This window comes from Struthio camelus, chromosome 16, assembly GCF_040807025.1.
Source record: "Struthio camelus isolate bStrCam1 chromosome 16, bStrCam1.hap1, whole genome shotgun sequence".
NCBI lineage: Eukaryota > Metazoa > Chordata > Aves > Struthioniformes > Struthionidae > Struthio > Struthio camelus.
Window position 1 is genome coordinate 16,320,340 of NC_090957.1, and position 26,882 is coordinate 16,347,221.

Here is a 26,882-nt window from a genome sequence, read left to right on the forward strand (position 1 = left end):
AGGCACCACCTCCCACCAGGTTTGTGGTACAGTTTCTTTATAAAGTGCTAGACCCAAAGGGAACTAAGACAGTGAGAAGCCTCAGCTCTGAGCCTCAGGTGACTCTCTGGGACAAAGATACTTCTCTTCTTTTACGCACGTGAGCGCAAGTGCTTGGCAGGGCAGGTAGATGGCACTCTGAATAAACCAGTGCGTGGTTAGGAGAGGCAGATCTCGGGGAATACTGACTGACCCCGTCCCACAAGTCCCAGGGCACTCTCTGACGGGACCTGCTCGGCCACCTCACCTGCGCCCTGGGTGCCCTGGCTTGCAGCTGCGGGTGCAAGGGTCACTGCGGAGAGAGGCAGGCTAATGCGGCCGTCCCCAGCAGGACCACCAGTAAGGCCAGCAACACAGACTGACAAACGCTCTTCCTTAGGGCAGGAATGGCAATGACCGACTTGATATTTTAACCCCTTCGAATAGCGCCTTCAAAACGCTTTTCTCACAGTGGAGCTTCCTCCCCTGGAATAAGGTGCTTCCCCAAAGTGGGAGAGCTTTCGGTTTTGCTGGGTTCCTGCACTCCTCTGCCGCGGGCACTGCTGTGAGCATGGCCAGGGCAGACAGAGAAGCGAAACAGAAAGTCCCACCTCTCGGGTCCCTCTTGACTGAGGTCCCAAATTTCTCACAGTCAGTTCAGGAAAATGTCAAGCAGCAGCAGCACACGGGAACGCACACTGTCACATGCGTGCTGTCCACGGAAACCAGCCCCTGCCTCCCCGCTTGCCTGCATACGGCACCAAACTCGCAGCGACAGCTTCCCAGGAGAGCAGCGCTTCTGGCGCTGCAGCTCTGCCTCCGAGCAGGAAGCTGCCGAGAGCCACTCTCATCCCGCCGTGCCGCCGAGGGCCTGCAAACCAAATGCCATCGCGCCTCTTCCACCCCCCACCAGGCCCAGACACGTTATCCAAACGCAGCCCCAGGTCCCTTCTGGCCAGGTGGTGGCAGAGAACAGACCCCAAACCCCACATCAACAAGGGAACTGATTTCATTATTCTAAAAACAAACAGCCGAAGGAAAGCTCAGGCTAGAATGGGCTCCTAGAGCAAAGAAAGGAAAATAGAGAGCGGGCAGTGGGGAATGCTTCATATTCCTAAAAGCCTTTTGTACGTTAACACATGGTGTCTGCTTCTCTCTAGTCACCTATTTATCACTCTCCTCTTTAGAGAAGGAAAAAAGTCCTGGCTGCTTTCCGAACGCCGAGTTTTGTGGCCGGGGGGAGGGGGAGGGTGCTTTAAGCATGATGCAAACCATTTGGAGTGCACCGAGAGCACTGCCAACACAAGCTGCACTATTTAAACAAGTGAGGAAATGATCGTATATACAACATGCCAGCGAGCACACACACACCAGAGGAAGTCGAGAGGGGTTTTCATGACACAGAGCTGGATGTCAGCGGCTGAAAGGTCGATATTTTCCCTTAACACCCTTCTCAATGACTTAATCGTGTTCCGTTTGCACAGAAAACTTCCCAAGAATAAAAGTCTGGAGGAATCGAGGGGGGATGTTTGGCCTACTGCTGACCTTGTCCGAGGTCCTCTCCACGTAGCAGGGCTCCTGAGGGGCGACCAGCAGGGGGACGAAGCCCGAGAGCAGCCGATCCTCTTCCAGGCTAAGCAGGGCAAGGTCGTCATCTGGGTCCTTGTACAAGGGCACCTCCGACTGATTCACTGCGGTCAGTATGTTACAGAAGTCAGCCAGCGTCGCCCACACATCTACTGAGACCCTGGGAGAACGAGGAGAGACGTGAGCAACGCGGGGCTGGAATGCGCTGGGAGTTGCCTGCGACGCTGCAGCGAATACCAGAGAGGTGAGACGAGGCGACGCGCGCCGCTGGCAGCGCGCGCCCGCCGGGAGGGCCGCGGCCGCAGCTGCGCCGGCACCCGACCCGCCAGGGCCTCGAACCCTCCTCGCCCGCGAGGCGGCCAGCGCCGCCACCGCCGCCGGGAACGGCCCGGCGCCCCACGCCGCCGCGCTCACGGCAGGCGCTTCCCAGGATCTCGCCTTTCCCGCCGCTCTGCCCACCTCTGCCCGGGACGGAGGCGGCGCAGACGCGGGAGGTCGCTTCCCCTCGCAGCCCCACGCGGGGCTGGCAGGAGGCCGGCTTGTTCCAGATGGCAGAAACGTCGCCTCTTACTCAATCTCGAAGCCTGCCGGGAGCGAGGCCGCACCGCCGGCGGGGCGACCGCAGCAGCCGCGCGCCCCGGCCCGGCTCGAGGCCCCCTCTCCTTCGCCCCGCTGGCCTCTGCGACCTCACGCTGCGGCCGGGCTCTACAGCTCAGAGGATTTTTAGTTAAAATCCCGCCACGGGGTGCTAGCGTTTGCTTTGCTTCTGGCCGCAGTTCCAACGCTCGCGAGGGACCTGCAAAACTGCCTCTGCGGCGTCTCGCCCTCCTCGAGCGGCAGCGGCGTGCCGGGCCCCGGGCGCCAACGCAAGGCCTCAGGCCGCCTTTGAGCGCTCTCCGCACGTCCCCAGCCCTCCGGCAGCCGCTGAGCACGTCCCGGGGATGGGCCGGCATCCCGGGGACCCCGGGGCCGGGCCGGAGCACGGGAAGCAGGTGACGGGCCCTGCAGCTTGGTGCGCCGAGCTAGCTGCTGGCCGGCTGGGCTGCCTCGTACAGGATTGCTCACTCTTACTCTTAAAAGCACTGAAGCAGGATTTTGTGCGTGCGTGTATGCAAACTGGGAAGAACGCAGGAAACGGGGGAAACTGGAGCCGATCTGCTTCTGGTGCCAGCGCAAAGGGCTGCCCCTGCCCCTGCCCGCCGCCCGGGAGGCACCAGACGGCGCCGGGCAGCCAAACCGCCCGGGGGTGCAGCAGTGACCATGGCCAGCCCCAGGCAGCCGCGCGGCTGGAGGGAGGCCCCCTGCTCTTTGAACTGCTCCAGGTGGACAGAGTCTGCACTCAGTTATTTACGGGAATCAATGTACCAGGAAAGCACACTGAAATGAAACATCTTGTTTTCAAGAGCGTCCTGGGAGCCAGGCAGAATGAGCAGCCATTAATCACAGCCCGGCACGTAATCAGCACACATGTAACGCAGAGTCGCCCACGTCCCTAAGCCAGCCCCAGCCAGCGCGCTGCAGAGGAGAAGAGGTCCTTCAAAGCCCTCTGCGCACAGACACCAGGAGCTGGGTTCATTCACAAAGCTCCATCGCTTGGCTCAGCCAGGTCTGGCTGTCAGAAATGTTTAAATATGGAAAAAAATAAACAGTTGCAACACGTTTTTCGGAGGGATCTGTCCGAGGCCCTTTGTGATGTAATGGGAAACGCTGCGTTTGTGCTACCAGCTGGAAAATAAACAGAGCTGCGAGGGTTAAAAGGAACTGAACTTTCCACGACCCCTATCTGCAAAAGAAGAAAATAATAAGAGGAATGATCCACTGCCCCACAGCCCTGATAGTTTATCCTCCGGCCCAGGCTGCAGAGACAAGCACCGGATGTGATAGGGCTGCTCTGGGCCACCTCCAAGGCGAGCTCTGCCCATGGGAGATGCGCAGGGGCTGGGAGGCTCAGCCTCCCCCAGCGCCCTGCTGGCAGCCGGGCCGGGCTGCATGAGCCCGGTCACACAGCACCCGTGGCCCCGCCGGGCAGGCGCGACGGCAGCCACGGCGCTCGGCCGAAGGAGCTGCAAAGGCTCCAGGTGTCGGCGAGGGAGATGAACAGGGAGAGCGTCTGCACCCACGGGAGAAAACACGAGCGCAGTGCACTGTTGGAGACAGGTACCCATGTGCAGGACATTCCCGGATGGCCAAGACAGCCAGGTGCATGGGGCTGGGATGGAGAAAAAGGAAGAAAAACCATGCAGAGACCCCACCTGTATTCCTCAAGAAACAAGGCTGCAAGCAGGGGACAGAGATAACCCAGGAGGGAGGGAGGCAGAGAGCAGTGGCAGGATGCTGGGCAAGACGGGGCAGGACGGTAGCGTGATGAAGGAACAGCCCAGACCAAATACACGGAGCCACTTCCCTGCAAACAGGTTCTCACCCAACGTCAGAAAAAAGCCATGCAAACAGTCGCCGACCTGACGCTGCTAACATTAACATCCCTCGCAGTTAACCCAACGCATCGTCCCATCTCCTCTTCCCCCTGCAGCCGACTGCTCCGAGGCCGCAGCCCCAGGTCTGCCCCCGCGCAGCACCGCCGGGCAGGGCAGCCCCCCGCCCCGAGCGTGAGAGCAGTCACTGTCACTTTATCTTCCTCGTCCTCAGCTCCCCACAGGTTCGCAGCGCCTTGCCACATCTGACATTTGCACTGGACGTGTTAGGTTTCCACTCTGGGCTTCCTTCAGTCAAACCACAGGCTGTGCTGGCTCACTGTACAGCGAGCGCTCGCCGCCGTGCAACCCCGAGCAGCTCTGCACCGGCGGTCAGGGGCTGGGCAGCACCCTCGCACGTGCAGCACCCCGCAGAGCCTTCAAAATGGCAACAAAAAAGGCTTTGCCGTTTCTACCCTGGTTTCCTCCTGCGACACAGAGGTAACATAGCAGAGAAACGGGCTGACAAATTTCTACTTTTCCCTTTAGCTTAGCTCCTCCTCTGCAGTGCGGCATTTGCACCACCAAGCTAGTCCGACCGCTACCCACCATCAGACGCAGCGACGGCTAACGCACCCCGCGGGCGGGCACCGCGCAGCCCGGGGGCTCTCCTGCGCTGCCCCGCGCTCGCTCTGCAAGCTCGCGCCACCCCTGGGAGCCGGCTCAGGCACCTTGTCCCTGCCGCCCCTCCCCAGGCCGCCGTGGCCACGGCCGGGAGCTTCTGGCTGAGGTCACCGAACCGCGCAGGAGCCTCCGCGCAAAGGCAGCGCAGCCCCAGCCGCCTGGCAGTGCCACGGCTCCGGCGTCCCTCTGCGGAGGCGGGCCCAGCAGCGCTGACGCTGAGCCCCGGCACGCGGCGCCCAGGTACGCGGCCGAGGCTCCCAGAGCTTTTAGCCGAGGAAGCGAGAAGGGGGTTAGCGCGAGGTCTTTCCTCCGAACGGGGGTTCATTCACTTCCCCACAGGCACATTTACATTTGCTTATTCCACTAGGACAGGAAAAAAAAATAAGAGTTAATTTCTTTTTTATGGCCTCAGGATTCCAGGTTTAATGTAGCTGTCAGTGCGAGCGCAGCCCAGCTGCAGGCCGACAGGACGCAGCCCGTGCCGGCGACGGCCAGAGCGCCGCACAAGTGCACGGCCAAGTGCAGGGGCTGGAGTGCGGCCCGGGGCAGAGCGCGGCCCCGGCCAGGCCGCGCCGGCCTACGTGGGGACACCGAGCGCCGGCGACGGATGCCCAGAGCACGCCGCAGGCGGCCGGGCGCGCATCCCCGGCGAGAGGCAGGCGGTCGAGCGCGGGATGCGCGGAGAGCGCCGGGGGAGCCGCGCAGCCGGGCGACGGATCGAGCCCGCCGCTGGCCGAACGCGCGCCGGCCCGGGGCCAAAGCCACGCAGCGCTCTCGCCTAAGCCACCGTCTTCGCTGGGGGAGCGGGCCGCCTGGTGATTAATATCGAGTACAATGACCCCATGTTACAAGCCTGCGGGGGCCTGTGGAGGTGGCCGTTTCCTGTGTAATACCAGCTTGTTTAAACACTAACATTCAAACTCCACAGCTGCAGAACAAACCCGGAAAGAGCGGAGCAAAAGAAGCCCTGCATTGTGTTGCCGAGCCATGATGATCAGCGCTGCCGTGCAGATGGCAAACGACTTGGGCTCGCGCACCCCTGGGGCGAGCGGGGGCCGAGGCGGCAGCCCAGCGCGAGCCGCCGGCAGGGCTGGACTCCTGGGGCGAGGAGGCACCGGCGCTCGCCGCCCCGACGCTTCGAGCGCTCCACTTCCCGTTCCTGGCTTTCCTCATTCCCACACCCACCGCCCAGACCAGCCCAGGGGAAGCTGAACGAAAAGCAGCTCCTCTAGAAGGAGCAAAAAACGTTTGGGGTGCGAGCTCTTCCCTAAAGGCTTTCGCCAACCTTGCCCTGGACACGGAGGGCAGAGCTGCCCAGAGCAGGGGACAGCCCTCACCACCAAAGAGGGGACGTGGCTACAGCCGCTCGGTCTTACGGCACCAACCGTTTTCGCTCACTGCTGCCCTACAGTCGGTTGGGTGCTCCACAAAACTATTCCACTCTCATGGACTTGCCGGCAGAGTTACAGGGAGATGATCCTCTCCCGAAGACACGCAGCCTCTCCCAAGCAGCCTCTGCTTTAAAACAGATCCCTTCTCTAAAGCGTCTTTTGGCTCCTATTTCGCTCGACTTTACCTTCATTCTCAGCCAGGTTTACTCTACGGAGACACCTCTGAATCCTTGCTTTGATGTCTTGATAGGGAAACTGTGGTGGCCAGCATTACTAACAGGGCTGCAATGTGGGAAAGGGATTTTCCATTTAGTTTCCAGCAACTCCAACAAGGTCTTGGCACTTTGTTCAAGGCTATGTCCATCTCTCCCCATGGGAGCTGCCATCTCAGTGACACTTCTCCACAAGACTGATGTGATGAGAGAGATCTGGCAGATCTTTCTGGAAAGGTAAGCTCTAGAATTTGTTCGGAGCTTTTGGATTTAATTTAATACTTGGTTTAAATTAACCATTTTTAAATGCTTGCAGACAGTCTCCATAAACTGAGAGGCCCTCTACTCCACTGTGGAGGAGTGCAGATTCTCCAGGGTCAGCCCTGTGGAAGATTGTCTAGCCAGTGGCTTCCCCATCAATTCTTGCATTTCATTTAGCAACGGATTCAATGTGGCAATAACGTAGAGCAAGCAGAAGCTTTGCTCTTCCATGCACAGCCTCCTCTCCTCATCTCAGCTCCTCAGCCATATGTCCCAAAAGGAGATGGACTTCATTTGAATGAGAGCAGCCTCCTGCACCCCACCCCACCCTGACTCCCCGCCAGCTTGGACCACAAGCTGGCTCTGGGCTGCACCATCACTTCACTCTCCGCCTTGGAGATCTGCCTTTTGTCTCTTCTGCACACATTGCTAATATCTCTGCCTTAGGAAATTCACTCTGTTCTCCTCTCCTCGGGACTCACCACTTCTATCCTGCTAATCTATGCAAATTACTTACAGGGACAATTTGTCTGAAAGAGGCTATTCTGATCCAGTTGCATGGCAGCACTACCACTTGAAACAGCTGAGCGTTCAGTCCTCACTGCATTTATTTGCCATGAATCATGCAGAGAGGTGACTGAATTTTAAGATACGGAAGCGACTGCTGCCTGCAGCTAGAAGACCTGGGAGCACCTGCATTCACGTAGTCTGATCTAGACAAGCAATTCCCAAGACACAGAGCACTTTGCTGCTCTGAGGCAGAGATGTCCACGATCAGGTTCAGCTACTGACAAGAATCAGGCAAATCACATGACAAAAGAGGAGCCAAGGAAGGCTTGCCGAGCCCCTCTCCCGAACAGGTACAGGGGAGGAACACCACCCACTCCTCAAATACACTCACTAGCCCCAGGAGAGAGACCCAGGCAGCCTGTAGCCTCTCTATAGCCTTCTGTCCTAAAAAACATCTCCCAAAGCATCCTCTGAGCCACAGCAATCGTTTGGTGTGGCTGAGTGGGATGGATATGCTAGACCAAGGAAAGTGGGTTTGGGGAAAGGTGTGGCTTCTCATCCAGGTTGCACAGGGACTGCCGAGTCCCCTGGCTAGGGAGCAGACACCTGCCAAGAGCTGGGGTTCATTCTCAAGTCACTGCCAATAAAATGACCTCGAAGACACAGCTTCCTGAGCCTCCCTTTCTGCGCTCCAAAGCCCACTCCTGTGTCACTCGGTGCTGTGTGCCGGCTTTGAGCAGCGCTCACCCCTCACACCTTTCCCTCCGTCTCTGTCCAACAGGGAAAGCAGCAAGCTGAGGAATTTGGTGGTTTTTTTATTGTAAGGACTCAAATCCAGCAGTGTGATAAATGCATCCGAGCTACAATTAGGAAGATATATAGCATCAGAATGCGAAGGTCTGGGCAGCGTGGTGAAACGCGGGCTCTCCAGAGCCCCAGCTATGTTTCCCATTATGTAACCCTGGTCATGGGCAGACAGCCAGACTCCAAATGAAAAAGAGACTCTGGCTTGGCACCGTTTCTATTTTCCTATCCTCATTCGGGGTCAGCGCAGTGTCATACAGCTGCAGAGAAAGCTCCGGGGATTAAACCTGGGAAAGACTCCAAGACCAGGACCCGGGTTCAAGTACCAGCTGAAAGCAATAAACCAACTGCCACAGCTGGGCTGAGTTTAGACGTTCTCAAAGTCCCCCAGCTCTCTCACTTACCAAGAACTAGCAATCACGAACATGGCGAACGCAGCATGAGCAGAGGCCTCAGGATGTATAGCCCTATCATCCCAGGCCCCGGGTGCTGGTGGAGCCTTGACAAGCTGCCCTGCTGGCCCAGGGCCCAGGCCGTCATTCTGGCCGCGGGGCTGGCCCCGGATGAGCTGCACTTTGATGCAAGCTCTGAGCCAGGCCTTTGCTGCTAGTGGGCTGCCAGGTGGGTATTGGGCCTGTTTTTTTTCCAGAGGCTTTAGCACATTCATGGCATCCTTGCAGGGTGTTTGTGTAGTTCAGGTTTTACTGTCTCTTTTCTGTGGCCGTTTCACCAGGAGTAGCATGGAAAGCAACGGCATAGAGTACTGGGAGGTGGTTTCAATGCGTCCCACCTACTTCTCAGCTGGTACTGGGGCAGAAAAACATCTGACAGGGTGACCTCGCAGCACATCCCACTGCCACAAGGCGCAGAGTGTGCGTGGAACGGCACAGGCCCCTCACCTGGCTCTGCGATCTTGGCCTCTGTGCTTGCTCCTCGTGTGCTCTCCCCACTTCTGAGCTCATCCTGCCCACAAACCTTGGCTTATTCCAGCAAGCCTGCTGCTCTGACCCATGTTCTATTTCTAAACTTCTTTGAAGCTGTTCCTATCTAAACCCCTGGACTTGGTGACTATACCTGGTTGCTGAGCAGTCCCAGGCTAGATAGCAGGCTTGTCTCAATAGAGAGCAGAAACGCTAACCCAGCGCTCCCTTTTCCTTTCCTACCTCTAGGCAAAACACAAGTCCCAGGTCATCTCCCAGAAAAGAGCTGGTTCCCTGCCACTCGTGACTATGAGAAGCTCCAGGGAAGCTCAGCTACTGCTGTCCCACAGTCCTGGACCACCAACACCCAGGTACACAACGCTGGGTCAACACAAAAGGTCTGGGCTGAAAGACCAGCTAGTCTCCTTGCTAGACATAAGAGATGTTCCCAGTGAGGCAAGGAGCACGAGGCCGGAGGGAACCGGCAGCCAACGTGAAGAAGGCTGCCTGCTGTAGAGAAAGGGCATGGAGAGGACAAGAATAGCAGCTCAGCCACCCTCCAGGGAGAAAGCAAGATAGGGAAGTGGTTGGGCCTTCACTACACGACAAAGACCCTCGCTCTTCGGCTGCACAGGCCAGGAACTTGTCGAGCAGAGCACCCCAGCCTACACCCACTGCTCCCTATCGACCACGCGCCCTGCCCCTTGTCCACGCGTGGCGGTCTCTCAGGGGGCCAGGCTACGACCATCGCCTTCTCCTGCCCTGCCAGGAAAGCGGGAGTCTGCACCTGCTCTGGCAGCCCTGGGGGGCGCAGTCCCAGGCCCCGCGGCACCGCCAGAGCGGCCCTCGTCCGCACCCCGAAGGAGGGGGAGGCCGCTCTTCCCTGGAACGCGCTGAGCGCTGGCTGCGCGAACCCAATCAAAAATTCCATCTCGAGGCCTGCCCGTCGCCAACGGCTCAGCGGCTCCCTGCACAGGCAGCGCAAGGCGACGGGGGGATTGGTGCAAACACACTCACGTGACAGATCCCAGTTTGAGTTCCTGCCCAAAGATGGGCAGCAGTTCACATGAGCAGGCAACGGTCCCACACCGAGCAGCCGACAAACAGAAAACAGACTCCATCTCCACAAAATGAGGCCCAGAACTTCCTGTGTGAGATTTCCATTTCCTCAGCCAAATGAAAAAGAACTGGAGTAGAGGCAATAAACTAGGAGAGCAGGACTGGACCTGACGCACGGAGCGGGGACCCATTAATGGTTAAGCCACTTTGCTGGATTACTCTTAATGCGCCTTCCCATCACCCTGGGTTCTGGCTCCTTTGGATTAACAATAAGACGTGATTTCAAGCTCTGGATCCGGAGTACCGGAGGCAGATGGAAAATCCTGCGGGAAAGAAGCTACGGAGCATGCTCAGACACTGCTTCGCATACTCCATACTTGGCCTCTTCACTCGATTTTCTGTCCAAAAATATGCAAATTGCCTAGTCCGCATTACGGACTAATGGGCTGGAATCGGCCAGTTTAGAAAATTAACCCTTTTCTCATGTTGCGGGGGTAGAAACAAGCTGTTTTTGAAGCAGAAGGGAGGCAACTTTTGGAGCTCCAGGAACAGGCAAGCTACTCCTGCCCAGCTCAGTCTGACCAAGGTTTACCGCTTTTAGTCAAAAAAGGCTGTAAAACACACACTACAAACAGCCTTTCCTCTTTCTGGAGAGGAAGACCCTGTCTGTTCAGCCAGCTAGGCTAGCAGAGGGCTTAAAGGAGATGCATCCCATGAAAAGCAGGCACACATCCTGAGCACAAGGTAAAATCCAGCTCATAGGTCATCCTCGTACACACAGAAGCAAAGAGCACATGGTCCCTCAGAGCCACTTAACCCCCAACACCCTCAGTGCAGAGGTCTCCTCCTCAGCTGGACACCTGTCACCAAGGGTGATAAGTCCCCACCAAACATCCCTGCACAATGAGCCTCTCCTGGATGGGGGAGCAGCACTCAGGTCAGAGAGCGCTACATCCCGGACCAAGCATAAATAATGGGGAAAGGTGGCACAAGGAGTCCCGGGAAGGGAGCAGACACCAGAAGACAGACCAGAAGATACACGTACTGTTTGGGAAGCTCAAGAGAGGTAGGAGGAGGATTCCAGGTGTCTGGGTGGCCAAGCATCCAGTCTGACCAGACCTTCACGCTGGGGAGCAGCTCCTTCAGGTCCTGAGGCAAGGCAGAGACCTTGATGTCATCTTCCTCATCCTCCTGCTCCACCTCTTGTGGTTGAGCTGCAAATACGAGATACAAGAGCTGAGGAAGCTTGTTGCAGCCAAACCTTGAGAGCTAGCCTCAGGCAGTCCCTCCGTCTCGGGCAGGGACAGTGAATGCACAACAGATCCCAGCATCCCAGCCTTGCAGGTGCAAGAGAACAGCTACAGCCCAGAGCAAGTGCAAAGTCAGAGCTATTCCCTCTACGCTGACCAGCCTGGAGGGCAAACTGGGATGCCTACAATCCCTTTCATTGAGGGCAGTGGGGTGCCAGCGTGTCAGTCATAGAGGTAGGATCCTAGAGTCCCAGTTTCAGGGTGCTTCCAGTACATGCCAGAAAGCATGTCTTATGTCCATCCCTTTCTTCTAAACGTTTCTGCCTGCACACATTGTGGGCTTTCCTGCTGGGTGATCCAGCCATAACCTGGGCAGAGCTTTGGATGCCGAGGGAGAAATGAAAGGCCCCATCAGAGAGGAAGTGGTGTACAACGAAGCAGGGAACGAGGACCTGGACCCCACCAGACTGCCCTATGGACAACTGCTTTGAGTCCGGCTGGTAACTCCCTTACCTTGCACACATTCTCTCAGCAAGCTGGTGCACCTCTTCACCAACAGGGAGAACATTGAGAGCCCCAGGGCTGTGGCCTGTTCCTGGATGACAGAGCGACAGTCTTCAGAGACACACTCTAGGAGACAAAGAGAGAGTTCAGCGGGGAGCAGGTTGGATGCTCCCTCCTGGCTTCACCTTGAAACCTCCTTTCTTTGCAGGGGAAAGGGGCTCCTTCTCCCCCAGCCACACCTATCTTTGACCCATGCAGGGGGAAAAAAGGGGGTTAGAGTAGCGCTGGGAAAGGAAAGGGCTCCAGTCTCACTACCCATGTAATGCCCAACAATGACTCATGTGCTGAGCCAGCCCAGGCCAAGCCGGCACTCAGGGCTCCCAGCACAGAAGCCGCTGTTGGAGCTGATGCCTTCCCCTGAAGGAGGGGGGTATGTCTAAGTGTTAAAAGGGTAATTAGCTGCATGTTTGATCTCTGTCCCTGCTGGAGTTTTAACCTCAGCAGCTGAGGAGGGGGCTCCTCCCATTAGTTCACCAGTCACACAACAGCTTGTCAAGAGAGTTTAATTGAAGCTATTACTCAAGTAGATGCCACAAGACCACAGCTCTTCCAAACAGAGCCGGCTCGGAGTGAGAGCAAATCCCCTCAGCACATCTACACCCAGCCAGAAACCACTTCTGAGGCTGCTGAGAGCAGTGGGGAGCTGGCTCGAGGGAACTGCCTGGAGCTGGGTGTGGGCTACATTTAGCAAGGCCTGGAGCACCGCGGGGCATGCCAGGCTGCCCGCGCTTCGTCAGGCCCTGCCGCGCCTGATTGCAGAAGAGATTTTAAGCCTTCCAGGCAGCCTCTGCCCTCCGAATCGTCTCTGCCCCCACTTCACAGCCTCCCCTGAGATGTCAGGGGGGGTCGCCAGCCAGGGGGACGGGAGGGTTTCCTACAAGCCCATGCCGTTTGCTCTGCAGTGGCCACTCTGCATTAGCGCCTTGCAGGCTCATACATCACCCGCTGCGGCACTATCGCTTCCACCTCTCACCCTGCAGCAACCGTGAGAAGAGCTGGCACAAGCCAAGCAAAGCTCTTAGAGCAAACGCAAACGTGAAGATCCCGACTCCAAACTGCTGCCCGGGCAGGTAAAGCCCCAGAGCCCAGGAGCTGGGCAGGGGAGGGAGAGCCCGCTTCAGTGCCACAGCTCCTGGGCACCTCTGCTGCAGACAGGAGCTGGCACCATACGGTGTTGTATGCTGAGCTCTCCTGACTTGGCAGGCCAGGGATTTTGAGCAAAGGGCAGGAGGATTTAAGCAAGACATAGAGACCCCGTTCCAGCAGGGGCTAGCAAAACGCTTGCGGTGCAGAGAACAAACACGGGATTTTAAAAACAGATTATTTCAGAGCAATGGGGTAGGGGGTTAAAGACAACCAGAAGACTAACATGCGCCTAGAAAATACAGGACAAAATGGCCTGCCCTTACAGCAGCCAAGAAGTTCAGCACCCAGCGGGGAGACCACCAAGGGTGACGCAGGGTGACACCAGAAGCGTCTGGTAGCCGAATGAGGGTGCTCTGCTCTTGGAGCTGGGGCCGAGCTGATGCCGCAGAGCAATGGTAGGAAGTGCTGTGCTACAGCGGTTGTCAACTTTTGGAGGAAACATAAAACTAAAGATGTGACCACTCTGGGACAGTAAATCTCTTTCATGAAGCCTTTCCCACAATTAGGAGTGTTAGTCCCAGTGCTCTGGTCATAATCCAGTCCAAGAAATTACAGTCGTCTTCCCTGAACTCCCTCCTCCCCTCACTCCAGTTACAGACCTGACTCTCTTCACTTCCTGTCCTAAACGGATGCCCGGTGTCACTGCGGCCATCGCGCTGCCACACCTGAGTGCTAGTGAGTCCCCGGGCACCGCGTGGCCGCAGCACTGCACAGACAGCTCGGGGCATCTCAGCAAGGAGCCCTGGAGGGACGTTTTGGGTGGGCAGCACCCCAAGGATGCTAGGCATTGTGTTCGTGCCAGGCTTGCGGTCACCCCCAAACTACATGGGTACAAAAGTATAAGTTCTCTCCGCACAAAAAGCCAAAGCTCAGAGCTATGGTTTTTTGATGCTGAAGGCCACGAACGCTGCATGGCACAAATGTACTTCAGAGATCAGCTCCAACCCCTGGAGCAGTGCTCTGCGGTGGCTGTGGCCATGCGTGGTACCAGGGCCTCAGCCCTCCTCACTGCCGTTAGCAGCTCTCAGAGGCTCCTCGATTCCCATAAGTCAGTAAACAGCCAAAAGAGAGTAATAAGGTCCCTTGAGTGTGAGATACCCAAGCAGAGCTGTCAGAGACCCGTTCACTCGCCCTCAGCACCACGGCCACAGCTCCATCAGGAACATCTCACATCCCTACGGAAGCGACCTGCATGCCCACCAGCCTGTGCCTGATCTAGGCAGAGCCACACTGCCTCAAGCACCCGGCCGACGCTCAGTCCCGGCACGGTCTGCACAGCTGCCCCCAGTGCAGGCGAGAGGAACAGGACGCACGAATTCAAGGGTCGTTTCCCCCTGGTTCCAGCTCAGCTACCATGGGCCTTGTCACCTCATCGTTATATTAAGCAAAACTCCCACGACTCTAAAAGCTCATTTGCTGGCCAGGCTTGCGAGTGTCCCTTCGAGGAGGCTCACCGTGCTCCTCCAGGCCAACAGCCCCGTTAGCCTTCCTTGCCAGGAGGGAAAGGTGTGCAGCTGAAAGCGCGGTGTGCATTTATTCGAGACCCCTGAGCGTACACCAGCACTCCAGCTCCCAGCCTTGCCAGCAGAGGCTATTAAGAGCTTAATTCTAGAACAAAAGAGGAAGCACCATAAATCAGGCGAAACTTTCTCTTTGTGCGTTTTCATCACTTTCCTTGGGAGGCAGGAAGCTACAGTTTTAACTGAGTTGGGAGTTCACAGCTAGTGGTCACAACTGCATCACACCGAGGCCTTGGGGGTGGCAGACCCCAGGCCAGCCCCTGGCTGACCATGAGACAGAAAAAAGTCAAGGTGAGGTAGAAGCACTCAGGAAACAAAGGGCGCTTAGGCAGAAACTTGTGGAGTGTTATGAACCCTGGGCGTTAAGAAAAACACCTCTCCACATCCACAGCAAGGTCCCTTGCCCCCCTCACAACGTGATTTAGCCCACCCTGGCTAAGAGAAAACAACTTTGTAAAAAATATGCTGAAATGGACGTTGGAGCAAGCAGTCTGCTCTGCTTTGGAGCCCACGAGGCGTCTGTTACCTCGGAGCTGAGCAATGGTCTGTGCTGCTCGTAACCTACTAAGACACAACGTCCACGGAAAAAGACGTTCTTGGTGGCAGAAAGAAAACTAAGGTAATTCCTGTACCTGGCTGTCCCCTGTGATTAAACAGCACTCGTATAGCCTAGGGATACCAGCTGGCACAGACAAACAAGAACCAGCAGAGAGATCCTGACTGCTCAGGTCAGGACAAACTCTAGAAATGCCAGAAACGCAGCAGGTACAGGAGGAGCAGAACTACACCATCATGTCAGCAGGGAACCCCACATCCGAGCACCGCAGGTACTGGTCAAAAGCACGGTGCCAGAGACAGTGAGGCTGCCACAAACCAGCACTCCACTTCCTTCCCTAAAATCCAAATTAGACTGTGATCAGATAACACTCGCGTGTTCACCAAGGATTGATACCAGCCACACCACGCAGCCGAGCAGCAGCAGGGAGGTGGTCAGGCAGCGCTAGATAACAGCATTGAGATCAGCTGCCACTAGGTCATGATCAGAAACGCGGCTCCTCTGTGCCACAGCAGTGACCCTCCATGGGAGGCCACCGAGCACCTCACACAAGGCGCTGCCAGGGCACGTGGGAACGTGTTGCCTGCTTGCAGGAACGACGGCATCGGTTAAACAGCGCCTGTCACCACGTCACCTCACAGCTCTTGTCTGCGCAGTCATGCCGCGAACGCAATCGCCAGCTCAGCAGGGCTGGAGGGCTCTACCGTCGCCAGCCAGGCTGCTGTGCCAGGGCAGAGGAGGACAGGTACAGCTGGCACCGTTACCTAAATACCTGCACGTTAAACCACCGCCTGAGGTCAGGGCGTCAGGACCCGCAGCGTTTGCGGCCAACGCTGACTCAGAGTATTCTCGCTGCGTGCTGCGCGATGCCCAGCCGTGCCAACACGCTGCCCGCGGAGCCGCGCTGCGATCGGACCACGGGGCTGAGCTGACCTGAAAACCTACCTGCTACCTAGGCCTGGGGGCTTTCTCAAGCTGGATCTGCTTCTTGGTCACCGGTAGCCCTACACCAGCTATACCAGCAAAACTGCGGGGTCTGGGCAACACAACACAGGGCTAGCAAGGAGCAGGCAGAGTATTTCAAAGCAGGAATGTCCTCAAACGCTTTCTAGACTGAAACAATAGCCTGGTTAATTTGCATTTCCCCACACTTAACGGGCTGGATTTGTCTAGAAGATCCATCTTTCCGCACCCGAATAATCCGCGAGAGCCCTGCAGCCCACAACAAACCCACCATGGACGTTAGGGCTCCAGCTGCTGGACCGGCCTGCGGGACGATTTTGCAGGTTTCTAGCACCACGTTACTAAGCCTGCCTGGCACTAGCCACTCTAAGACCCTTTTTCCAGTTGGCTCAAACCTTAACCATCAGAGCTGAACTTTCCATGCTGGGTGCCTGTCTCAGCCTGAATTCTTCGGGGAATCTTTAGCCAAAACAGTTCGACTCCTTGTGAGAACGAGGCTAGGAAACAAAATAGTGGCTTACCCATGTTAGAGAAAAAAAAGAAAAAAGAAAAAAAAAAAACTTACAACCTTTTCCTTGAGCTAATCTAGTAACTTCAAATCCTGGAAATGGGATCTGAGATTTCGCTGCAGAGTAACCTCTTTAACAGAGAGTTTTCCTGTCCTACTAGAAATCTGTCCATGCTTAGCCAAGTTATAAACATCTGAAATACAGCAGTTTTTCCATATTCAATAGGAATTTATTTTAGCAGCTAAAATCTTCCAAGATTGCACCTCCTCGAGCATGCTCCATCTTCCTGCCTCTCGCACACCTAACCACCCTCCCGCCTAACCTACGCTGTGCCCAGCAGCGCAACTGCCCCGCTCCAGTCCAGCGCAAAGGCAGCTCGGAAAAAACATCCTCATACCGGTCACTGCTGCTTGCTGCGAGCTGGCGACCGGACCCAGATCCCTCCAACTGGCGCCCAGCCTATCTGCTCCGCAGCAGGGAGCCCAGGAGCAGGCGAGGAGGGAGAGGGGTCGGGAGGGAAAAAACGGGAGCTCGTGAGCATCGGGCTGCGAGCATAGAGACAAAGCAACTAGGAACCGCGGAGGGGCTGTTTTTTCCGAAGATTGCAAAAACGTGCTGAGCTGCAGAAGAGTCCTCCCGTCTCTTCACGCGTAGGAAGGAGGGGGAACGCTCCAGCTGGGTACTGGTCCGCGTGAGCAGCCGGGTTTTTGCACCGGGAGGCAGTTTCCTTTGCAGAGGGCTTGCGGTGCGGAGCGGAGCGGAGCAGGGGAGCCAGCGGGGCGGCCGCAGCGCCCCCAGCGAGTGCCTACACCTGGGCTCCTGGCTGCGCCCCACGCCTGGACCAACTCACCCGGCAGCAGGATCCAACCCGAGCTTTCGGCAGTCATAAATCTACCTGGCTCGAGGGGGGAAGGGTGCGCGGGGAGGGGGGAAGACAGAGACGGAGCGAATGGGGACTTTTGTAACTGGGAGAAATTTGTATTTCTCTGAGAACATTATATTCATGGAAAACATAAACCAACTGTCGTCAAAGTCGTCTGAGCTCAGGAAATGGAGCGGCCGGGAGAAGGCTGCCATGTGGCCGGATGTTATGTATTTCTAATTAGTGCTATACATCTTTCAGCAGCGAGTGTCCTTTTGCTGGGAAACACAACGCGCTGCCCTTGTTATTGTAACTGTCAGAGAGTGCTTAAACAGATAATCTCCAGGAAAAGTGATAAACACATCCCCTCTCCCACTAGGGTGTGCAAAACAGCAATGCCAAACCTCTATTAGGGCAACGCAACCAGCCACAGGAAACAGGAATGGGAAAAGAGCAGGCGATGCGAGGGCCAGCCGCTCGCTAGCCCAGGGATCTGCTGGAGGAAGCTCCTCAGCACCGCGCGAGCGCCACGCGCAGAAGGAAATCCTGGGAGGGCTAATCGGAGCCGAGGCACGGCCTCGGCCGAGGGGGCGCTCGCGGGGCCGGAGGGCTGGACGCGAGAGCTCCCGGCCGCAGGCAGCGGCGGAAGAAAGCCGCAGCAGTCCCAGAGCTCGCGAGCGAGCAGCAAACACGCTCGTGTGTCCAGCCCGGTTCACACAGAACATGAGGAGCGCTGAACCTTCAGCAGTTAAAATAAGACCAGCCAGCAAGCGTTAGCGGAGTCTCGCGGGAGACCAGACTCCTTTCATTCAGGCAAGCGGACTGCTGCAGCCAAGGGTCAGGAGGGCTCCAGCGAGGCAGTTTCCGTGCTGGCCTCCCTGTCCCACCTAACCTGAGCCGCTGCGCGGGGCCGGGAAGCCTGGAGCGGCGCCTGCAGCAGGTGGCCCAGGCGCGCGCAGACGGCAGCGGGGACGTGCTTTGCTCCCGGGGAGCAACAGCTGAACCCGCCTTCCCCGGTGACCCCCGCGGAGGACCATATGCAAAGGCAATCAAGTGAACGAGCAGGTCTCCAGATACAGCCCGGAGAAGATGACCTAACGGGCTGGCCAGGGGCTGGAGGAGGTGGAGGAGCCCGGCGAGCCGTGCCTAAGGCGCCCCGGCTGATGTGTCAGCAGCTCGGCAGCACAGACAAGACAACTGATTCAGCCGCTGCCCGGCCGGGAAGATGACCGAGGCTGGTCACCTCCGAGCTGACACCACCTGGAGGCGATTTGTTTGCTCTCTTATCGCTCAGACACAAGAGCGTTTTCCTCATGAGTCACCCGCGGCCAGACAAAGCGCTGGCAGGGCTCCCCGGCAGCCCACCGCAACGTGCCTGGCCGCAGGAAGCGGGCAAAGAGAGCGTCGCTGCCGGCCGGCACCGGGCTCCCCGCCGCCGCAGCTGGCTGCCGGAGGGGGAGGCCGTGCGTAACCACCGGGAATACGAACCAGCAAGGGCGGGTGGCGGCGGTGGGGGGGGGGAACGACGCTTGCAGCCGCGGGGCATTTCCCTGACAAGCCCGTCGCGGAGGACCCGTGAGTCACAGGCGCTCCCAGCTCTCCTGCCGCGAGCTGGCGAGTCACCCGCGCACTCGTCTGGGAAGCGTGGGCACGCGCTCAGCCCCTGCCAACAGCCCCCGAAGCTCCTGGGAACGGCGAGCATCTGCCGTCCCGTCCCGAGCCGCGCAGAGCACCGGAGCACTTTTCCCGGGAAGATGCTCCCCGACCGCGAATTGGCAGGTAACAGACATGACAGCCGGCCCCGGCATAGCAGACACAGCCCTGCGCCTCCGCTAAACCCCACCACGCAGAGGGCTGAATCCCTCCCAAAGCCGCGTTCAGACTGCGGCGCTAATTCGGATGCCCCTGCTCCCTCTCCCCGGACCAAGCTCTCCCCGCAGAGAGGCGAGCCGGCCCCGGGCAGGTGGCGGCCGCAGCGCCCAGCCGGGCTGCTGGCAGGCGTCAGCCGACGGCAACGCGGTGCACGTGTTCCCGAGGCCGTCGGAGCCACCCGGGAGCCCGCGGCTCCCTCTGCTCCGTGCTGAAACCCCACCTTGTCCGCGGGAGGAGGGAGGGAGGCCGGGGAGGTGAGGAATGCTGGGGGCCTGGGGAGGACGGAGCAGCTCTCCCTGTGGAAGCCATTAGATATTCAACACTTCATTTGTTTCCAGCCGTTCTGGACTGCAGCGCGGGGCTCGAGGACGGGAGGCTCTTCTCTGACGTAACCAGGAAGCAGCTGCAAAATTAAGGAATCCCTCATGACATCATAAAAAGGGTCGATGGTTTACAGGGGAAGGTATAAAAATTAACGACATATTCCCACCCGAAGCAGCAAGCCTGCCCGAGCGCCACAGAGGAAGCTGCGCTCTCCCCGGCACAGAGGGGCTGCCTGCCCGCACCAGCTCGCCGCTGCCAGCTCGCTCCGGCTCGCTTTCAGAGCTCGCCTCCAGCTCGGACTGTCCCCAAGCCTGGGATCCACATGCAGGACCGCATCCTTGTGCCTGGAGAGCAGCAACTGGCTCAGGAGATGCTTCGTGACCCCTGATGAACAGAGCTCTAGGGTGGACGAGGCAATGCTTTTAAAGCCGGCTTTCTTGCGTACTCAGGACCTGTCAGGAGTTGCTGACAAAGAACATGATTTTGAAATGACTCAGGCAGAGCTGGTTATTCATTTCCATGGGGAACACGGACACAGGCCAGGAGTGTGCCCCGGGCATCCCCGACAGTCTCATTTCTGCTGCTCCAGAAGACCAGCCAGCCCTGCAAGAAGAGGCTGGGGCAGCAGCACGCCGCCCCTCTCCGCCGCACTGCTCGGGCTAGACCAGAAAGAATGGACATCAGCCTTGAGGACAAGCACAGAGCCGTTTCCACTATGAAAAGGGAAAAGGATAGTGGTTTAAAATTAACTGCAGCCTTTTCCAGGAAATATCAGTGGAAAGAAGCAGCCATTTTTAGAAATGTTATTCTCAGAAATTTCCTGAAAAGACCCATCAGTCAAAACACAGATTGAAGCCATTTCCACCTGCACCGAGCAGCACTTCAGAGCTCTTTGCGCTTGGGGTTCCTGACCCAGCTGGCAGAGCCAGGATCCTGGGCTGCACCCAGTGGCCCCAGCAAGGTTGCTGGAGTCAGTTTTGGACACGTGTCATCTCACACAGTGTCAGACACATTCCTCCTGCCCGGGCCTGGCCAGAGGACCATGCACGTCACAGCTTTCACTAGCTAGGTTTGCACCAAGACGCGCCAGCTCCAGGCAGACAGACCAGCACAGCTGGGGCTGCACACACCTACGTTCTCCTCCGCGCTGGCAAAGCCTGGAAAATCGCCAAAGAAACTGGTATTTTTCAACAGTGTTTTCATCAGATCTGCTTTAAGCGGGGAAGCTGACGCTAGGACTTACAACGCAGGCACAGCAAAATCTTCGCTAGCCTCAAGGCTCTGTCCCTGGAGCTGCTGGTTCTGCTGCCAACGACTGACAGCAGCACATACTTGACCCGTCTGGCAGCCAAAAGGCTGGCAAATCCAAATGTACATAACTCCTGGCTAGCTAGTACAAAAGTATGCCCCTCCAAGCTGGCAGGCCAGCTCATCAGCATGTACATAGCTCTGGAGCAGGCTGGCACCAGCTGTCTCTTGCTGAGGAGAGAATATTGCTATAGGATGCATGGGGAGGATGACAGTGAAGCAGCTACAAGGACAACAGGGCCCAAAGGCAAGCAAGGCGCAACATGTGCAGAGGGCATCCAGAAGAAAAAGGGAATATTGCAGGGGTACACAAAAGGGGAAAAAATAGGGATGATGGAAGCACAGGGATAAACTAGGTGCACCTGTGGTAAGGCAGGATGGCGCAGTCTGATACTGCTGCAAGAAAGCCCTTGCTGGCCTATCCTCAGCCTGTGCAGAGCTTGAATAAGGCAGCTGCAGAGCCAGAGTCCGGATCCTCCCCCAAAAGGGCCAGCGAGGAAGCGGGCTCCTTGGCTCCCGCGCCGGGGGGAGCACGCTGCCCAGGAGCCCCGCGTGACGCTCCGCAGCAGGCATGGCAGGCTGCTACTCGCCTTCCACCCAGGAGCTGCGTGCGCCCAACCATAATAGCGTCAGATGTGATTTACAACAGGGGAGGAGGTGTGAACAGACCTTCCCCAGAGAGTTACTCCAGCCTGGAGTGAAGTTTCACCAGGACGATCGCAGCAAATGAAAGGCAGCCTTTCCCCCCTGCGCTGGCGGTGGGCATGTCCCTGGCAGCAAACACGAGCAGACAGCTTGGAACATGCCTTCTCCGGTGCGAACCTGCGCGAGGGCTTCACGCCTGGAGGAAAAGCTAACGAGAGAAAGCGCCTGCAGACAGGCGCGTTCGGAGAAAGCAGTCTTTGATGGGGCAGGAACAGCAAAGTGAGGAGCTTCCGTTTCAACACATTCACTCATTTGCTGCTCTTCTTTTTACAGCTTCCTGAGGGACCAGAACGCCAGTATGTCAGTTTGCAAAGCAAATGCCAAAAAGTAAAGTGAAACCTGCGCCCCCCCCAGCCACCACTTCTCCCCCCAGGGAGGCAGTAAATCCCATGGCCGTCATCCTGCACCTCCAGCCTGAACTCCCTCCCCAACCCTGGCACCAGACCCCCGCCAGCCACCTCCAGAGCCTGCTCGGGCCCCGCGGCTGGGGACAGCAACGGGCTGTCACCCCCAGCGCGGAGACGCTCCTGCAAGAGGGGCACAGCCCAGACAGCGTGCCTACAGAGCAGCTTACCTAACACTTTCCATTATAAGACCCTGTTTTTAGTTCCTAACAACTTTGCCAAACTTTAACCATTTAGGCTGCAATCCTTCATGCCAAAAGCTTTCCTCGAGCTAAATTTATTGGGAAAATTTCATCTAAAAAGGTTCAGCCATTTGCCAGAATGAGGTTAGGGAAAATATATTGTTCTTCTCAAGCTAAAAATTCTTCAACCATTTCAGTGAAAGCCCTAGCACCTTCACACTTTGGAGCAGAAAGCAGAAACTTGGCAGGGGATCTCTGTAGGGTCTGGGCGTGCCTTTTTGCCATCTCAATCCACCCCTACTTTGCCAAGGGGAAGGCCTATGAAAGTGTGAGCCTTCGCTATCAGACAGCTCTTCCATGCCACTCCAACTGAAGCAGCAGCTGGTTAATCTGCTTCAATGTACGAAAGCAGAGGAAACCAAACCAGGCAAGACAGCACAGAGGGAAAAACAGATAGAAAAGGGGGCCAAAACTGCACAGGCGAGATGATATCATAGCAGCCAGACTGCAGCCTGGTCTCCAGGCTGTCAGCAAGAAGCTCTGAAGCTAGCTGGCACAGCCGGCGGATGCTCTCTCCCAGCATTCGGTGCACACGGAGAACAACAGCCCCATAGGCCCAGCGTTTACACGTTATCTCAAGTGGCAGAAGCCTGCGCGGTGAATCGAGATCCAAGCGCCAGCAGGCTGAGGATCCCAGATGAGGTCAGCCCAGTTCTACAGGGCAGCTTGCTTTTCCAAAAACAATGGGAATTACACATACACAAATTATGCTAAAAGAACGCAAAGTCAAGCATTCAAAGGTTAGGAACACCAGATTTAGAGCTGCCTATGCAAATTCGAGTTAACTCCATCCTGCTTACACGTTATAACGCAGTTCCTAACAACAAACAACCTTTTCCACCCCACAAGATGTCATTTTCTGTTGGCACAGAAAGCAAATGGTCTTAAGGTGTCGCTGGCTAGAAGACCTCCTGCAGGACCGCTTTCTGATGTGTTGAAACATGCACATACTCAATGAGGTTGAGGACTGCAGAAAGCAATACTGTTCTATAGATGACAGGACGGCTCAGTGCTCTCCTGGAAAACTCGATTCTGTCTTTGCCTTGGTCATGAGCTTCTAGGCAGATCCGGAAGTCACTTCAACCACGTTTAACTCGCATGGTCAGTATCTGCGTGTCCCTCGCTCACTACTAGCCACAGGGACACAGACAGACTCAGATTTACAGATGCTGGGCAATCACAGCTGCAGCTAAGAGGAGCTCTACTTTGAATACGAACAAATGCAACTCATTAGGACTCCAGCTCCACTCTCAAGGTGAGCACTCAAAAAAACCAGAAAACTTGTGATTTTCAAGCTCAGTTCCCCATCTGCACACATTAGAGATACCTATGCAGAAAAGCATCCAAAGCTGAGATGCTTTAAGACAGAAGCCAGTGAGTTTATGCTATCCAATTATTTGGACCTTAAACTTCTAGTTCTTCCTTCGTTTCATACAGCACCGAGCCATGACGATAACAATCAGGGACTTCTCGGGAAAACTCGCACGTGAAGGGAAAGGAATTTTACAAGCAAAAGGACAACAGGAAAAGCGAGCCCAGGATCTTCTTGCCACATCATCATCTTGTCTATCACGGGAGGCTTCCTTATCTGTATTACAGCACACCTCAAGCGTGTGGAAGCTGTGCTGAGTACAGGCTTTGAGGCTGCCTCTGCTTGGAAATGACCCCTCCCAACAGTACCTAAGGCCAGATTCACCCATCCAACCTCTGGTGATGAATGGGGGCCATGTTCCGCTCTTCTGGAAATTTGGAAGAAATCTGCTCCGAGCAGTGCCATGCAAAGGAAGGCTCTCAGGTGCCGAGTGAGCAGTTCCCTACTGGAAGGGCTGAAACCACAGGCACAAACCCACAGTGCACTGCAAAATTATTCCAGGAAGTTTAACATCCGAGCCCCAATACTAGAAAATATGATCTCAGTGCTCCAACAACTTACATCTAGCTGGAGCCTCAGGTCCCAAAACGCTGTACAGCCTGCAGCATGCGCACACTCGCACGGATTACTTGAGCCCCTCTGCCATGGGACTCAGCCCGGAGCAACTAAAAAGCATTAACCTTCTGCATTCACTAACAAGCATAAGACTTGATGGTTTTATGCCAAATTCCTCTTTTCTCCTGTGATTTGAGATGGGATTGGCATGATTGTGAAGTTCCCCACAGCTACTGTTGCCGCACCATTCCCAACACTGCCGTCTGCAGGGAAAAGCGGCACCTGAGCTGCTGGGAACTGCCCCGGGAGCCCCAGCTCCCCTTTGCTTTCCCACTACGCCTCCTGCCGGGAAAGCCCGGGGTGCGAGGGAGCTGCACGCTCCCCTACAGCCAGCGCTGCTACATTTCCTGCCGAGATTTGAAAACCTGTTGTAGTTCCAAAGCGAGCTTCGATTTCACTGTGACCAGCAGCTCAGAGACTCATAGTTACTATACAGCCGAATAAAATATTTTTTCATAAATTTAACGCCAGCATGTCTGTGTTTGGAAACTTTGAAAATCCATGTTGTATGGTTTACTGCACTGGAAAAGGTGCCAACAGAGTTTCAAAGGAAGGGAAGTGTATAACTGTTTCCTTTCAAATGCATTTTCCAATGGGATCCATTGAGGGAAAAGGCTGGAACTAACTAAAACATTATTAAAAACTGTTATGAAAAGAGACAGAGAGATGGAAAAAGATAGACAAAAAGTCCAATACACAGCCGAAAGGGAGGGAGGGAGACAGGCAGCAAGAAAGGGGATATGGGCAGAAAGACACTTTGGGTGGGGAAAACGGGGCGAGACGGGGAGTTTTATCTGGCAGTCACCGTTCGTGGTTTCATATTGTTGCAGATCAATTGATCAGGATTTCAAGTGCTGCTGGCCCAGTGGCACAAGGCGAACCACAGAGTTGGCTGCAAGCACAGCGCTTGCGAACTGCTGACCTTCAGTTTTAAAACCAAAAATATTCTTTGGGAAACAGTTACACCAGGTTCCAGCCCAGGCTGCCAAGCAAAAACAAGCACTACTAACCTGAAGTAACACCCCGCGCTCCCTTACACCAAGCAACAACCAGGACTAGTAACCTGAAGCAACTCCCCGGTCTGATTCAACCAGCGCTAACCTAGCGTGACATGTGTGCAGGGGCTCGGCTCTTCCTTACTCACTGAGTGGATCGGTTAATTCACCAATCGCTGACACCAGCCATGGCGATGAACGCACAGGATGCAGACATCATCCGAGACACACCACCATCAAACGCTTCCCGCACCACACTAAGCTGCTGGCCGCGTCCAAACTATTCTAACGAAGTCTATAAATACCAAAATGATTGGGTCCATATAACGCAGTCGCGGCCTGGGTCCAAAACCGCTGCTCTGAGATCCAGGCGAAGCCCTGTTTTCGCTGCCCTCCGAGCTGGGGGGGGGACTGAAAGGGGCTGCAAAAGCACATTTGGTAAAATACCTAAGTGCCCCGTGACACCGCGAGGCAGCCGGGGTCGGAGCCCCACCGGGAGCGGAGCCGGATCTCCGCGGCTTTGCCAGGCTTCAAAGAGCCAGGCTGGGGGTGGGCAGAGCCGGGCGCGAGCCTGCGGAGCTCCGCGCCTGCGGCTCTTCGGGGTGTAGTAACCGTGGGCTGTAGCACACATGTCGAGGGATGAGGGGAAAAAATAAACAGACAGACAAAAGAATGAGGATGCTCTGCCAATTCCAATTGTGCAGCTTTTATTTTAAATGCTTATCAAGCTGAGAAAGAGCAGAGTTCTTGGAAAACAAGGTTTCCTTTCTTCCAATGCCAGTGTCAAACACCCTCAAGGACGGGTACAGCAGAGGCGCTCGCGGACGGCCGCGCTCTCCGCGGCAGCAGCGTCCTGTCCCACCCGCCTCTGCAAGGGTTTGCAGCTAGCAGCCCTGGAGTTTCTGGTAAAAAGATCTCTCTGATTTTTTTATTAATCTCCAATCTGGCTGGGTTCAAATTATGGCCAATTACCCACCAACACTTCTTGCTAATAAAATAAATTTTTACGGGCCCTAATTACTGCTTTCACTGAACTGCTCTACAGGAAGCTGCAAGCTGCGGCTCTCCAGACAGCAGCAGACAGCAAAGCTCGGCTCCCGCGAGCAAAGCCGGCGAGTGACTCAGAGGAGACAGGCCGCTGGAGGGCTGCGAGCGGGGGGAGCGCTCGCGCCCGGCTGCGCCGTGAGACGCACCAGTCCGCAAAACGCCGCGGGCAGCGCGCGCGCGGCGCCCCGGGGCGAGCTCCCCCGCCTGCCCCCGCTACCCGGTCGAGCCGTATGCCCCCGGGGGATCCCTGCCGGGGGGACAGGCCCTCGGAGCAGGGGTCTCCCCGCTCGCCGCCGGAGGAGGAGGAGGAGGAGGGACGGCAACGTCTCAGCCCAGCCCTGACCTCTGCTTCTCTCCGTTACAAACGCGGCTAATTGAAGGAGACAGAACCACAGGCCAAAACAGCAGAAACGCAGAAAACTCCTCTGCAAACGTGAAGTATCCAGGCTCCGAGCGCCTGCTCCCAGCTACGCACGCACTCCTGCTAGCCAGCGCAGCACGGCCCCAAAGGGCGCCCTGAGCAAGACAAACGAGCAGGAACCCAATAGGTGACTGCAAACCGCGGCCAGGCCCTCCCGGCTAGCGAGCGCGCCGTGAACCCCGCTGCTCTGCCAGGCGGCACGGACAGCGGAGCCGCCGCGCGCGCCGGCGGCAGGCAGCACCCCGCGCGGCAGCAAAGCCGCCGGCCCGCTCCCAGCCCACGCGGCCGGGGCTGCTGGAGTCTCTCAAAGCCGGGCTGCCACGCAGGTATCCAGGCTCAGCTGGGGAAAC

The 26,882-nt window shown here is 56.7% G+C and overlaps 1 protein-coding gene across 1 annotated transcript in view; it reads right to left on the minus strand.

Annotated features, from left to right (window-relative positions):
* The window catches only part of SMG6 (SMG6 nonsense mediated mRNA decay factor), a 119,036-nt gene that overhangs the window by 51,187 nt on the left and 40,967 nt on the right, over positions 1-26,882 (minus strand). The window contains exons 11-13 of the mRNA XM_068909384.1: positions 11,621-11,737; positions 10,903-11,071; positions 1,564-1,765 (exon numbers count right to left, since the gene is read on the minus strand). Coding sequence (XP_068765485.1) covers positions 1,564-1,765; positions 10,903-11,071; positions 11,621-11,737 — 488 coding nt within the window. The remainder of the gene's footprint in view (positions 1-1,563; positions 1,766-10,902; positions 11,072-11,620; positions 11,738-26,882) is intronic.